Below are 13501 nucleotides of genomic sequence, written 5' to 3' on the forward strand. Positions count from 1 at the left end.
GTAACATGCTCAATATAGTTTCCTCGATTTAAAGAGAGATGAAACATAACCAAATTTTACCTCTATTTTTATGGAGCAATAGACCTCAACTCAACTCAAAAATTATATTTTTTTGTTGAAAAAAATGGATTATTTTTTCCGCTTCTTCCGGACCGCTTTCGAGCAGAAAATAACAGAGAAATTAAAGAGAATAACAATACAAAGATTTAACGTGAAAAACTCCCATGGAGAAAGAAAAACTACGGGCTTTTCAGAAAAATATTCACTATATGAAAATTATTACACCATATAATACACAATATTTTTCTCACACACCCTCACTTCCTAAAATACTATTCTCAAAAGAGATCTCCAAGAGAATTATCTCTAAACCTCTTTAATAGTAAACAAGGAAAAAAATATTTTTATGTGTGTTTAAACAATGAAGGAGGTGGAGTTTATTTATAACTCTCAACCTCCTCCCAACCAAAGTAAATTTCCGATGTGAGAGGTTTTGTTTTCTTTCTTCAAAACAATTTCAACTTCAACAAATCTCCACCTTTTGAAGAGAAGAAAAATGCAATCCGTTGGCCCTTTATAGTTGTCCAGCTACACATAACAAAATCAGTTCTTCACCTGACTCTAAACTTGGCCAACCATGTGTAACTGCAACTTTCACATTGTCTGCTACTGACAATCATAATTCTAAATTCAAGAATTATTATACCCCCACCATAAAGAGTACATCCACTCAGATTGAAAAATCAATCCAAGAATTTTCACTTAAAATCACTTCCTAATTTCAAGAATTTCATTTTCGGTACATGTCGAAAAACTTGCTAATAACTTATGGTGCAACACTCTTGTTGATTTCTTGAGAGTTCACTAGCCATCGACATTCTTTCCACCACACACCTTGCATCACTTATCAATCAATGTTCATGTGCAAACTTATGGATCAGCTACCAATTAAACATCCTCTTCCATGGCAATTCTAAAGGTAGCATTCATGCCATGAGGATTTTCATCTTTCTTACAAAGAAATATCATCCCACTGTTCTAGGGAGACAACAGTGGCAGCATTTTCTTTGGAGCTTCCAGCCGAATTAGCCCCATTATTTGGACAATTATTTTTAACATGTCCCAGTTGTTTACCATTTCAGCAGATGACCTTCTTGTTAGAGCTTTGCTTCCATTTTTCTTTAACAACAAGAGCTGAATCTTCTAGAGATTTTTCATCTCCATTCTTCAATTTTTTTTCCTCAGAAATCAATTTGCTTGTCACTTCTGAGAAAATCACAGTTTCCTTTCGATACATTAAAATGGGTTGCATGTACTCGTAGAAAGATGGAAGAGATCAGATGAATCAAAGTGTCTTGTCTTCATCATCAATTTTCACTCCAATAGATTCCAATTCAGAAATAATCTCATTCAAGACAGTCAGATGATCAGAAATAGTTGTACCTTCAGACATTTACAATTTATGAAATTGTTCCTTCAAATATAACTTATTTGAAATACTTTTGGTTTGGTAATACTTTTGGTTTGGTACAATTCTTCAAGTTTCTCCCACAACTCCTTTGTTGTAGACAATCCAATCACATTAGCAAGAATATTTTTAGCTAAACACAAGCGAATTTGACTTGCCGCTTTCATGTCTAGCCCTTCCCATTCTTCATCACTAATTCTAGATTTTTCTGAGTCTTTACTGCTTTCAGATTTTTCTGAATCCTTATCACCTTTACCGCTAGTTGGTCTCTCTTTCAATATCTTGTGTAATCCGATTAACACATCCTTACACTTGCCACAAGCCAAAATTAATTCTCCCATCAAATTTCTCAATCTCAAATTTTTGGATAATAGTAATATAAAATACCCACTAAATTAGTTCCCAGGAAAAAGAAGTGGATCACAAGGGATACACTTAAGTACCAAGTCTTTCCTTAGCCAGAACCTCTTTAGATTGTACTTATTTCCACTATTACCAAATATACAAGTACCCTAAAGTAACTCCACCAAAATAACAAACTCCACTGGAATCAAACTCCACTTGCTACTCCACCGGGATGAAACTTCTGCTTGAGAACAATAATTCTAATTCAGAAATTTTTTCTGATGTGGAAGATCAGACAAAGCTGCAATCACAGAGTATACTAAAATTTCAAAAGAATTATTCCACACCCAAGGCTCTGATACCACTTATTGAAAAAAAATGGACTATTTTTTTCGCCCCTTCCGGACCGCTTTCAAGCAGAAAATAACAAAGAAATTAAAGAGAATAACAACACAAAAATTTAACGTGAAAAACTCCCCAATTGGAGAAAAACCACGGGCCTCCCAGAAATATATTTACTATATGAAAATTATTACACTATACAATACACAATATTTTTCTCACACACCCTCACTTCCTAAAATACTATTCTCAAAGAGATCTTCAAGAGAATTATCTCTAAACCTCTTTAATAGTAAACAAGGAAAAGAATATTTTTGTGTATGTTTAAACAATGAAGACGTGAAGTTTATTTATAACTCTCAACTTCCTCCCAACCAAAGTAAATTTTTGATGTGGGAGGTTTTTTTTTCTTTCTTCAAAACAACTTCAATACTTTTATAGAGTATAACGTTTATTTCTGATATGCCCCAACTTTATATAGAAACTGTTTTCCACATACTCTTGAAAAGAGCTAATATATAAATTATACTCTTTTATAGAGTATAAAGTTTATTTTGGATATATCTTGACTGTTAAGATCAGGTATTTTGCGAAAACTAACAAAGCAAACCTTGAAAAACGCGAAGTCAAATGAAAAATCATCAAAAGAGATATAATATTTAATGTGATTTGATCAATCTACCTACATCCACAAAAAAGAAAATGGGCAATCCATTGTATGAAAGAGAGTATAAAATATCGAAGAGACAAGGAGACAACTCACACAATTCACTTAGAATAAAAAAAAAAAAATTCTCACAACCCCCCCCCCCCCACCCCTCCCCAATGCAAAAAAAAAATACTCTTTAAATGTCTAGGACTACATTGTGGATAACTAGAAGATTAAGAGTTATAATCTTTTTCTATCAGATCAAGAATTGACCAAATCTGGATAATTTAGATTTTCCAAAAAATAATTTTGTATAGAAATTGTTTTCCACATACATAAAATTATAGAGTATACAGTATTATTTTTGATATACGTCGACTTTGTATGGAAATTGTTTTGAAAAAGCCAGGTATATCCTTCGTTAAATTCTAAGCAAACTCCTACTCTTATACGTCTCATCCTTCTATATAATCTGCTAACATAATATAGCCATCCTTATCCTCCTCCTTCCACATCAAAAAAAAATAAAAATAAAAAATGGCATCACAAAGCTCTGTTTCTCCAGCTGAAAACCCATATCTCTATTCCCTCTTGGAATCATGTCGTCCTTTTCTCCGCGGAGAATTTGAATCAATCGACAAAGATCTTCCCACACTTATCTCCGTCTTGCGCTCTGTTGGGGCAGGCGAATGCTGGCATAAACACGGAAGTTTTCTCGATCACTTAATCGATATCTACAAGATTCTCAAAATCTGGAAAGCACCGAGTTCCGTGTGCCTTTGTGGTCTTTTCCATTCAGCTTACTCCAATTCTTATGTCAATCTTTCTATCTTTGATCCTTCTACTGGTCGTCAAACAGTACGTGGTCATGTAGGCGAAGATGCTGAGAGGTTGATACATCTTTTCTGTATCGTACCTCGTCAGCAGTTGATTCATGATGATTTGTTGTTTAAGTATACTGATTCTGACCTCGTTGAACATCTCGAGTTTTCAAAGGCTTCATTGGAGAATGCTAAGGAGAAGGGTGTGTTTAATGGAGACGAAGAGTGGAGGAGGAAGTTGAGGTTGATCTTGCCTGAAGATGGTTTGAAAGTGAAGCATATTAAGACAGGAGAAGATGTGTTGATTTCGCGGAGATTGGTGGCTGTGTTTCTCCTTATGACGATTGCGGATTTTAGTGATCAGTTGTTTAGCTTTCAGGATTTGTTGTTTGACAATTCGAATGGGAGACTGGAATGGACTGGGAACAATTCAGGAATAACTCTATGGCCCGGGGATGGAAAGCCCGGGCTATGGATGAATTCTGCATCAAGAATGGGAGCTATTTACAGTTTGATAGTTCGAGAAGAAGAGATTTTGATTGAACAAAGGAAGAAAAATGGACAAAATGGCGGCATTGTAGAAGGAAGAGACGAAGAAATTGAGCTTGTGATTCCACCTGTTTTCGACTACTGCACGAGTGTTTTGGATGCGGAGGAGCAAAAAGAGGCAAGAGAATTGTACTGGGAAGGTGTGTGTCAAGGGTTTAAGAGAGGTTTAGATTTTGCGGAGGAGAAGTTGTTGATGAGTATTGAGAAGAATCGTTTTGTTGGTGAGCCACATGTTGTATTGGGGCAAATTTATTTGAGTAAAGGGAAGTTTGAAGAGGCAGAAAAAGAGGCTGAAAAGGGGCTAAGATTGATATTGGAATGGGGAAGTCCATGGGATAAGAGAATGTCTTGGGAAGGTTGGGTTGCTTGGACTAGAGTTTTGTTGATGAAGGCAAAAGAGAAGTCTTGGCCAACACATTCTTGGGGTATTCTTAACTTGGGTCTAGTAAGGTAAAATTATAGTATGTCCTAAGATAGAGTTCTTAGTTGGTTGTCTAGTATCCTTAATTTATGTTGTTCAGACTCTATAAATATGTTGTCTTATTTAATATAGATCGGGGTCATCTATATACCCTTGTGTCAAATTCTGTTAAGAATGCACTACTTTTGAAGAATCCGACATTCACCCATCTATATTTTACTTGGTTTCAATGATGATTATTTCACGGCATTTATTACAGTTAGAGCTAGCATATTTTATTACAAGTTGGCTGTCTAGTATCCTTAGCTTATGTTGTTCAGACTCTACATATATTTTGCCTTATTTAATATAGAGCGGGGGACATGCATCCCCTCTATTTGTTTTAGTCAGAGGTAGCATATTTTATGGAGCAACAATTTACCACAATGGCTATTATGTCTGCTTATGGGATATCAGAAGGCATTTGTTAACGTGTGTGTATACTTATGTTTTGGCTATTTGCCTAAGATTAGAAGCATCTTTTCCTAGGGGGAATGAAGAGGATTTTGCATTTGTCAATTTGATCACATAGACTAATTATCACATTGCCTTCTCATTACTGATTAACACCTATCTACACCGGAAAGGTCTGGATTGATGTTTTTTTTCCGTCAGGGAGCATCATCATAGAACGTTGCACACACCTGAACTGATCAACTCCTAACTACACCAGAAAGGTTTGAGTTGATGTTTGTCTACGGGGAGCATAATCAATAGAATGTTCCCTACACCGCATCTCCACCACCCTCTTCCAAACCTTCATAGCAACCACAGAATACACTTTTCACTAAAAGAAAGAACTAAAAATTCATATTACAGTATCTTGCACCCTTACAGAGGTTGCTAAGTTGTAGATGAAAATTATTTAGAGAGTTGAAAGGTTCGAAGCTGATAGTTGGCATCAACTTATATCCTGTCTTGCCAAGCTTTAAGAAGCTAAAACTAAAGATGTTTGTTTTAGAAAGTTGAGGTGTTTGACTGAGCTTTTAGAAAAAATATGAAGTTCTTTTGAGACTATTATTATCCAAATTTGTCACCCAATAGGTCCCTTTCTTTACTAGTTTTGTTTGCACTTCCGTTTTGTCAAGTACTCCCAAAATTTACTAAAAGATGACCATATATAGCATGCTCCTCTATATGGCCAACTTCAACTTCTTGAGTGTGATTCTAGAAAATCTGTGTTGATAGCTCGCCTGATATCCGCAAAAAAATCAAATTGAAAACTTGGTGGTTCAAGTTGATGTAGATGGACAAGATTATTGAAATTCCTGGATTCTGCACTACTTTTAGGCTCATCTCTATTGCCTAAATTTCACAACTTTTATAGGTTCCAAATGCTTATACAGGTCTCCGACAATAACAACAACAACACACCCAACGTAATCTCACAAATGAGGTCTGGAGAGGGTGGGGTATACACAACTTTACCCCTGCTTTGTGAAGGTAGAGGGCCTGTAATCGTGCAATAATCTGAAGCCAATTACAGATGTTGAGGAACTCACTCGAAATATGAATGTTTGTAGACTCCAGCCTGTAAGTTTCTCTTTAGGTAGCTCTTTCAATCAATATATTACTGGTTAGGTAGGAAATGCCTATAGTACATCTCAACTAACAATTATTTCTGATTCAAGAAATGAGTTGCAAATATATTGATGTATAATTTCATACTCTAAAACCAAGAACGTAATACATTTACATCATGAAAAACAGTGTGATGAACTAGCATCAGTCTATAACATGTTTCTCTAAACATCTTGAGATACAACTATCCATGACAAATTGGAACAGTTCTTCCATCACCGTTATCAGAATCTTCATTATCATCATCAACACCACCATCATTAACATAAGCATCATAATCATTAGCTGAATGAAGTAAGGGAAGTAAATTATGTTGGGATCTTTTCTTTATACTGGCAAACACTATAATTCACATTATTATAGATGTAACCATGATAGATATATACTTGCATGGAATTAATGCATTGGAGATATGAACATGCACGGGGTTGTTTCCGAGGTCTTCTTGTTCTTGTCAAATTCGTGCAATGGATGCCCTCGAGTTTAGGATTACACCATTTTAACTCAATGAGTTATAGCGAGTGGATGTCTGCAAACTCAATGGGTATCTCGTCCAAATCATGGCAAAATCTAATAATGAGGCGCTCAAGGACAGAAAAATTGTCATTTGTGGCTTTCCAGTACTTGAACTTTATTACTGTTGATTAGCAAAAGCTTCAAGCGATTAAATCCCCTAACAATTGGATACCATACTTTACCACGACAAGCATGAAACACCAGCTTCAGCACCTCAAGGTTAGGCAACTCACTATGATGTCCAAGTACGACCAACTTAGAAAGTTCTTTCCAATTTTAACGTCTTGAGCATTGCTAGAAAAGCATATACACTTGGAATGGTCGCTGGCAAAATGCCTGATCTCCAACTAGAATTTTTTTAAGCTCAATGTTTCAAGTTGATGCAGATGGACAAGATTGTTGAAAAGTTCAGATTCCCAAAAACTTTCATAGTCATTCCTCATCTCCTCTTATTCCTAATTTTTTTAACATTCTGAATTTCCGAAGCTCCTTCATGCAACGTTGAGACAAGTAACAAATAGTTTGTATATTTGAAAAATCCGAGTGGGAAATTTGATTGAGCATTACCCTTCAACGATGAATGTCTGCAGATTCCATAACTTGCAAATTTCTGGAGGCATGTCAAGATTCCAAGGGCAGAGGGTTATGCAAGATACCTAAACCAGATGAGGCTGAGTATTTGTAGAGGGAAAATATCAATCTCTACTGGACTCAAGTCTAAGACTTTTGAGGAATTTGAAATGAATAAGCTCTGATTTGAGAATAAAAGTTGAAGAATGATAACCACAAACGAAAATAGAACGAGTTTGTTTCAAAAGATTGTTGTTGTCACCATCATCTGTCAACTGATGATGTCCAGGGATACGAAGGGCCCTACAAAGACCATACGGAAGATCAGAAATTTCATCACCAGTCCAGCGCTTAAAGGGCTGCATTTTATGGATACTGAGAGATTGACGCTCTGAAGAAACATCATTTGGATCACAATCAAGTACGAAATCATGGATTTGAGCTTTTCTTTTTTGCATCTGATTTTTCAAACATAATGTCGTTCATGATAAAAACGTTTCCCCTTTGAACTTCTCTCAAGCACAGGTCGTACATCATATCATGAACCTTATATGATCTAATTTTTGTTTCATCTAGACTTTTCTCGCTGACGAGAACTAGACATCTGTTGATAAGATCTTGTAAACACTTGTCAGCCTCTCCTTCTAAGTCTTTTTCCAAATTCAGGAACCCCTCATCCATCCATAATCTCATCAAATTCTTCACTGGAATCTCAATGTCTTGAAGAAATATTTCGAAATACAGAAGACGTGCTTTTAGATCGCTGGTCAAGTGATTGTAACTCAACCCAAGCACATGTGAACATTGTTTATCAGGATCATTTGTGACAAATGACTCGACATAATTTACAACACTTTCCCAATCTTCTATTGTCTTTCTAGATTTGCGCAAAAGCCCAGCAACCCCAACAATAGTTAATTGTAGCCCTTGACATTTGTCTAGGATTTGCTTCCCAATAGTCTCGAACTCAGAAGGTAATGCTTCATTTGAAAATGCAGCACTTTTAAAAAGGTTCCAACTCTCGTCTTGATCCATGAAGCCCATCTGCAAAGAAAGATTCTCTGTACCAACGTAACAAGCTACTTCATTGTTATGGGTAATCAACAATATTCTACTCCCATTAATCTGACTTGGAAAGCATTATCTCAGGTCATCCTACACTTCACTATTCCAGATGTCATCCATGAAAATTAAGTACCTCTTTCTCTTTAAACTTTTCTGCAGCATGTCTGCTAGCTTTGCCTCACCTTTCATCTTAACGGTGTCATCCATTTTGATTGAATGTCAAGATATCCTTTACACTGTGTTGTTGAGATACAATAGCCCAAACATGAACATCAAAATGAGATATAAGATTGTCTTACCTACTCCTCCCATCCCAATAATTGAGATGACTTTGGGTTCGCCAGAGTAACCTGTAGTCATATCTTCTAACAACCTTCTCCTATGATCATCACGTCCAACCATATTGTTCCTGACATCTAGAATATCTTCTGCTGAACTTGAAAAATCTTGAACCAGTGATTCCTTTGATGTTTGTTTGTCTTTGTCTTTTATATGTACTTCCACATCTGTCATTTCTTCCAAAACACTGCTTTTCTCAAAGTTCTTGATAAATACTTACAGGGAACTAACTTTTCATGAAGAGAGCACAATTTCTATTGTTCTATTAAGAGAAGCCACACTTGCATAAGCCATATCTACTGTACTATTCCTGTTTTTGTCCGTTGTGATTATGACCTGAAACCTGCAGGTTGCAAGAGGCTAATGGTTTTACAGATAACATGATTTGCAAATTTGCAAAAGAAGCAGGCATTAACTAAATAAGATCAGGTAATTTAGAGTCCCACACCAGTAGTTTAAGGAGCATTTGGCCTCTTTATATGGTTTGGACAATCCTCACCTCCTCAGTTAGCTTTTGGTGTTGAGTTAGGCCTAAATTCCATTTCTTGTTAATCATTGGCACAGAGAGGCTAACTCAACTTGCAAATCTGGGGGGAGAGGCCAACAAGTTGAACAAGTTGAACTGCAGTCTGCAGTGACAAAGAAGTCCTTACTTACATGTACAGAGCTAGTCTTAAAAGCTATGGATCCAGCAAAAAAGATTGTGGTTCAAAACCCATAAACTAAAAATTTTGGAAGATTGTGGTTCAAAACCCATTCGACACGTCAGCTACAGAAATAGATCTAGTGCAAAGACCTAAATTAGACATTGATAAGCCACCTACAAAAGCTATTTTTCTCTAAAACATAAATCAAATGACAATCATTAAGAGAAACTTACCTTTAATAATATAGCTTCAAATCACTGCAAGAGATATTTGAGAAAAGGATAGAAGAAATGACAATATGAATATCAAGAAACAAATGGGTGAAGCACAAAAGATAAAATTTGAGTGGCTGAAATGAATGGTAGGCTAAACTTAGGTCCCTATAATATAATGCTAAACACAAATGGTCCTTTATCTCTGCAAAAGGGTGCACTTTTGGTCCTGGTAAAAGAGAAAACACTTTTAACTCATAAAAAGACACAGCTATTACGAGGTGATTGGATCAACTTTTTTAAAGTGACTTAAAAGTCATTTTGACTTATTTTTATATACTTTTTAAGCGCAAACTAAAGTGCTTAAAAGCATTGTTTTTGTCTTTGTCAAATATCTCCTATTATCATTTTAAAAACTTGAGAAGTTGAACTTATGGAGTTCAAATTTTAAATCCGCCTTTGTATGCTCTTACAGTGAAGTTCATCAACTTTAATAATGGAGACAAAACTTGGGAATAAGCTAATTTTATATTTTTTCTATTTTAATTTGATTGTCTGATTTTATCTTGACATGAAATTTTAGATGGTAAACAAGACTTTTGAACCTTATACTCTTAAACTAAAGACACATAGAATATATCAAAATGCTCTTTAATTTGTGATCTTAAATATACCGCATGAAAAAGTTAGAGTTAACTAGTTTTCAAAAGAAGAAGGATACATTTTTTCTGACATAGATTAAAAGGAACATAACCAACACATTGTTTCATTTGTGGTCTTAACCATACTATATTGAGAATTAGAATTAAAGAGTATCCAAAAGCGGAAGGATACATTCTTTTTGACATGGATAAAAAGGAAAGTTAACTAAACGTTGTTTCAATTTGTGATCTTAAACATACCTGTTTCCAACATAATTTAAATTCATGAAAAATAAACTTCAGCCACAAATAAAAATATGAAGAAACAACATTTTTTATTGATAAACGATGGGGTACAAATCTGTTCCTCCCTTGATTCTTCTCTCAAGATTTTCTCCATAATTTGAGGGCTGTCAGTAGCATATTTCTCGAATTTATGAAGATTTGGATATGAATTTCTTCGTAATTCGAGGGTCATTTCTCGAATTTATGAAGATTTGGATATGAATTTCTTCGTAATTCGAGGGCCGTTAGTGGCGTATTTCTCGAACGTAGGAACATTTGGATTTGATCTCCATGACTTTCTTCTCTCATGATTTTCTCCATAATTTGAGGGTCATCAGTAGCATATTTCTCGAGTTTATGAAGATTTGGATATGAATTTCTTCGTAATTCGAGGACCATTAGTGGCGTATTTCTCAAACGTAATATTTGGATTTGATCTCCATGAAAGAAGGATTTGTGTATTTGGTTATCAAGAATCCCATGAATTTATTGGGACCTTTTCAGATCTTTGATCTCTCGGTGAATATCTCGTGAATTTGTAGGATACTGGAGATCCTTTAACCCCTTTATATAGGTGTAGTTTAGGATTTAGGTTGAGGATTTAAGGTAAAGTAGCCCCAAGAACTTTAACCAAAATTGAACTCAATACCGTATAGGGAGTTTGAATCAAACAAATCCCAAAAGAAAGAAGGATACATTCTTTTTGACATGTATTAAAAGAAAAGTAAACCAAATAAATTGAAACGGGGAAACTACAAAATGTGTGTGGTAAACTTTTACACTAGCCCATGTATATATATATATATATGTATGTACATGAAAATTAGTAATTTCCAACAAGTAGTATTATTGACATTTCTACAAACTCAAAAAATCTTGTATTGTACAAATCTAGCCCCATTATTAATCCTTGGAAGCCACGAAATAATGCTAAAACACAGTAATGTAATGATAAATTTAAAGACTCAACAGTATGAACTATAATAAAATCCTTGAACTTCAATTTATCCTTCTGCCCTTGAACTTCTTAGCTAATGTCAGAGTCTGAATCAAACGCTAGTTCTGCGCTTCAGCTGTAGTAAAGAAACACCAAAGGTCAGTAGCAGTTTGACACAAGTCACAACTCACAAGCATCCAAAGGTGGATCTATACAACTAATCATCAACAACTATTATGCCTCAATTTCACTTATGATTTTCATTAGCCGTATAAGAAAGAAGCATCAATGGTCAGTTCTAAGTTTAAGAAACCACAAACATCTTACACCAGCCACACGAGGACAGGTGTGAGGCGGAATAATAAGTTTGGTAACCTTTAGAAATATATACTTACATGAGACACAAACATCCACGGGCTTGTTTCCGAGGCCGCCTTGTTCTTGTTGAATTCGTGTGGCAGACGCCTCGAATTGGGCTTACAGTCCTTTAGCTCAACTAGTTGCAGTGAGTTGGCTTCTGCAAAACTCAATCGGTATCTCTTCCAACTTAGTGCTACCTATAATCATGAGACGCTCTGAGGACAGGAAAATTTGTCATTTGTGGCTTTCCAGTATTTGAGATCACTGTTTTCAATTAGCAGAATATTCAAGCAAGTAAATCCTCAAGCACTTGGATAGCATCTTTCCCCTTCAGCATCAGATATCAACTTCAGCATTTCAAGGTTAAAGCAATTTACCTATGATATTAAGCCGTCCCACCTTAGACCAGTTCGTACAACTTCAACCTCTTGAGTGTTGCTGAAAAAGCTTTTGCACTTGGAATGGTCACGGGTTGGTAGCCTGATCAAGATCAGTTGAAATGGTAACAATCAATTGTTGAAAAGTCTAGATTCTTTAAAATTTTCATGGTCATCATTATCTCCTTCAACTCTTAACTTTCAAACATTCTGAGTCCCTGAAATAACCTCTTCTGTGCAACAACCATGAGACAACTCGGTCAAGCCAAAAATAGCGTGTATATTTGGAAATCCAAGTACCTTTGTTCATCAACGGTTACAGTTGGAGGAATTGGCAAAAGAAATGAACTCAGTTAGAGATGCCTTAATTGTGTTAGTTCCTAAATTTCTTCTGGAATGTTTGGAGATTCCATAACCTACAAATTTCTGGAGGCATCTCAAAATCTCCTAACAATTCTAGGTACCTCAACCAAATGAGGCATAGTATCTGGGGAGAGAATCTTTGAAGTAGTACGAGACTAAAGTCCAAGGTTCTGAGTGAACTGAAGTGAAAGACTTCGATTTGAGACTAGAAGTTTCAGAATAATTGTTATTAAAGAAAAAAGAAGAGTGTGTTTCAACAGAAAGTTGCCTGCATCATCTGTCTGCCTACTTATCAAATGATGATACCCGGAGCATGGCTTCATTGGTATTGGTGTCAACTTTCAAGGTCCCTACTCCTGTGGAGCTGTTTTGTGACAAAGGCTGCGGTTCAGATAGCTTCTAATCCTATATTTCATGAATGTACGGAACATTTTGAAATTGATTGCCAGTTTGTGAGGGAAAGATTTTTCAGGCAGCGCTGATTAAACCTGAACATCTATCTACTTCCTTACAGTTGGCTGACTTGCTTAAAAAGGCCTTGGTGTGGCACATCATTTCCTTCTATTCAAGCTTGGGGTTCTAGATGTCTTTCACCCTACAGCTTGAGGGGATGTATTGAAATAATGGGCACTGCACCCAAGCTAAGACACAACAACATACCCAATGAAATCCCACAAGTGGGGTCTGAGGAGGGTAGAGTGTGCGCAGACCTTACCACTACCTCGTGCAGGTAGAGAGGTTATTTCCGAAAGAGGAGCTCAGACAATACTGTTATTACAGAAGTTTATTAGTTAGTTATGTACAGCTGTAACTAGCTAAGAGCAGTTATTGGAAAATATATGTACTCAACACATTAACTGAAGGATTGAATCTATTGAATGAAAGAGTCTCTGTCCCATTCCTTTCATCTCTTTCCGGAAGCTTAGAAAGCTTGTCAATGGTTGGTGCAAGCCATTTTTATTCTGTACATTGAC

The 13501-nt window shown here is 35.9% G+C and overlaps 2 protein-coding genes across 4 annotated transcripts; one reads left to right on the forward strand and one right to left on the reverse strand.

Moving 5' to 3' along the window:
* Window positions 1-3207: 3207 nt before the first annotated feature.
* On the forward strand, window positions 3208-4788 carry LOC107851232. The gene has a single exon (XM_016696175.2). It carries the CDS (start codon window positions 3342-3344, stop codon window positions 4626-4628), a length of 1287 nt encoding a protein of 428 aa, XP_016551661.1. The 5' UTR covers window positions 3208-3341; the 3' UTR covers window positions 4629-4788.
* A 1480-nt stretch (window positions 4789-6268) lies between these two features.
* On the reverse strand, window positions 6269-9865 carry LOC107851207 (putative late blight resistance protein homolog R1A-10). 3 transcript variants are annotated; one of them, XM_047400885.1, is made up of 2 exons: window positions 9586-9865; window positions 6269-9334 (listed from the first exon to the last, which is right to left on the reverse strand). In XM_047400885.1, exon 2 carries the CDS (start codon window positions 8343-8345, stop codon window positions 7731-7733), a length of 615 nt encoding a protein of 204 aa, XP_047256841.1. In that variant the 5' UTR covers window positions 8346-9334; window positions 9586-9865; the 3' UTR covers window positions 6269-7730. The 3 variants fall into 3 exon arrangements, with proteins under 3 accessions (XP_047256841.1, XP_047256843.1, XP_047256842.1); XM_047400887.1 differs by having other exon boundaries at window positions 6269-9048; window positions 9586-9839; XM_047400886.1 differs by having other exon boundaries at window positions 6269-9048; window positions 9154-9839.
* Between the last annotated feature and the right edge of the window lie 3636 nt (window positions 9866-13501).

This window comes from Capsicum annuum, chromosome 12 (genome assembly GCF_002878395.1).
Source record: "Capsicum annuum cultivar UCD-10X-F1 chromosome 12, UCD10Xv1.1, whole genome shotgun sequence".
NCBI lineage: Eukaryota > Viridiplantae > Streptophyta > Magnoliopsida > Solanales > Solanaceae > Capsicum > Capsicum annuum.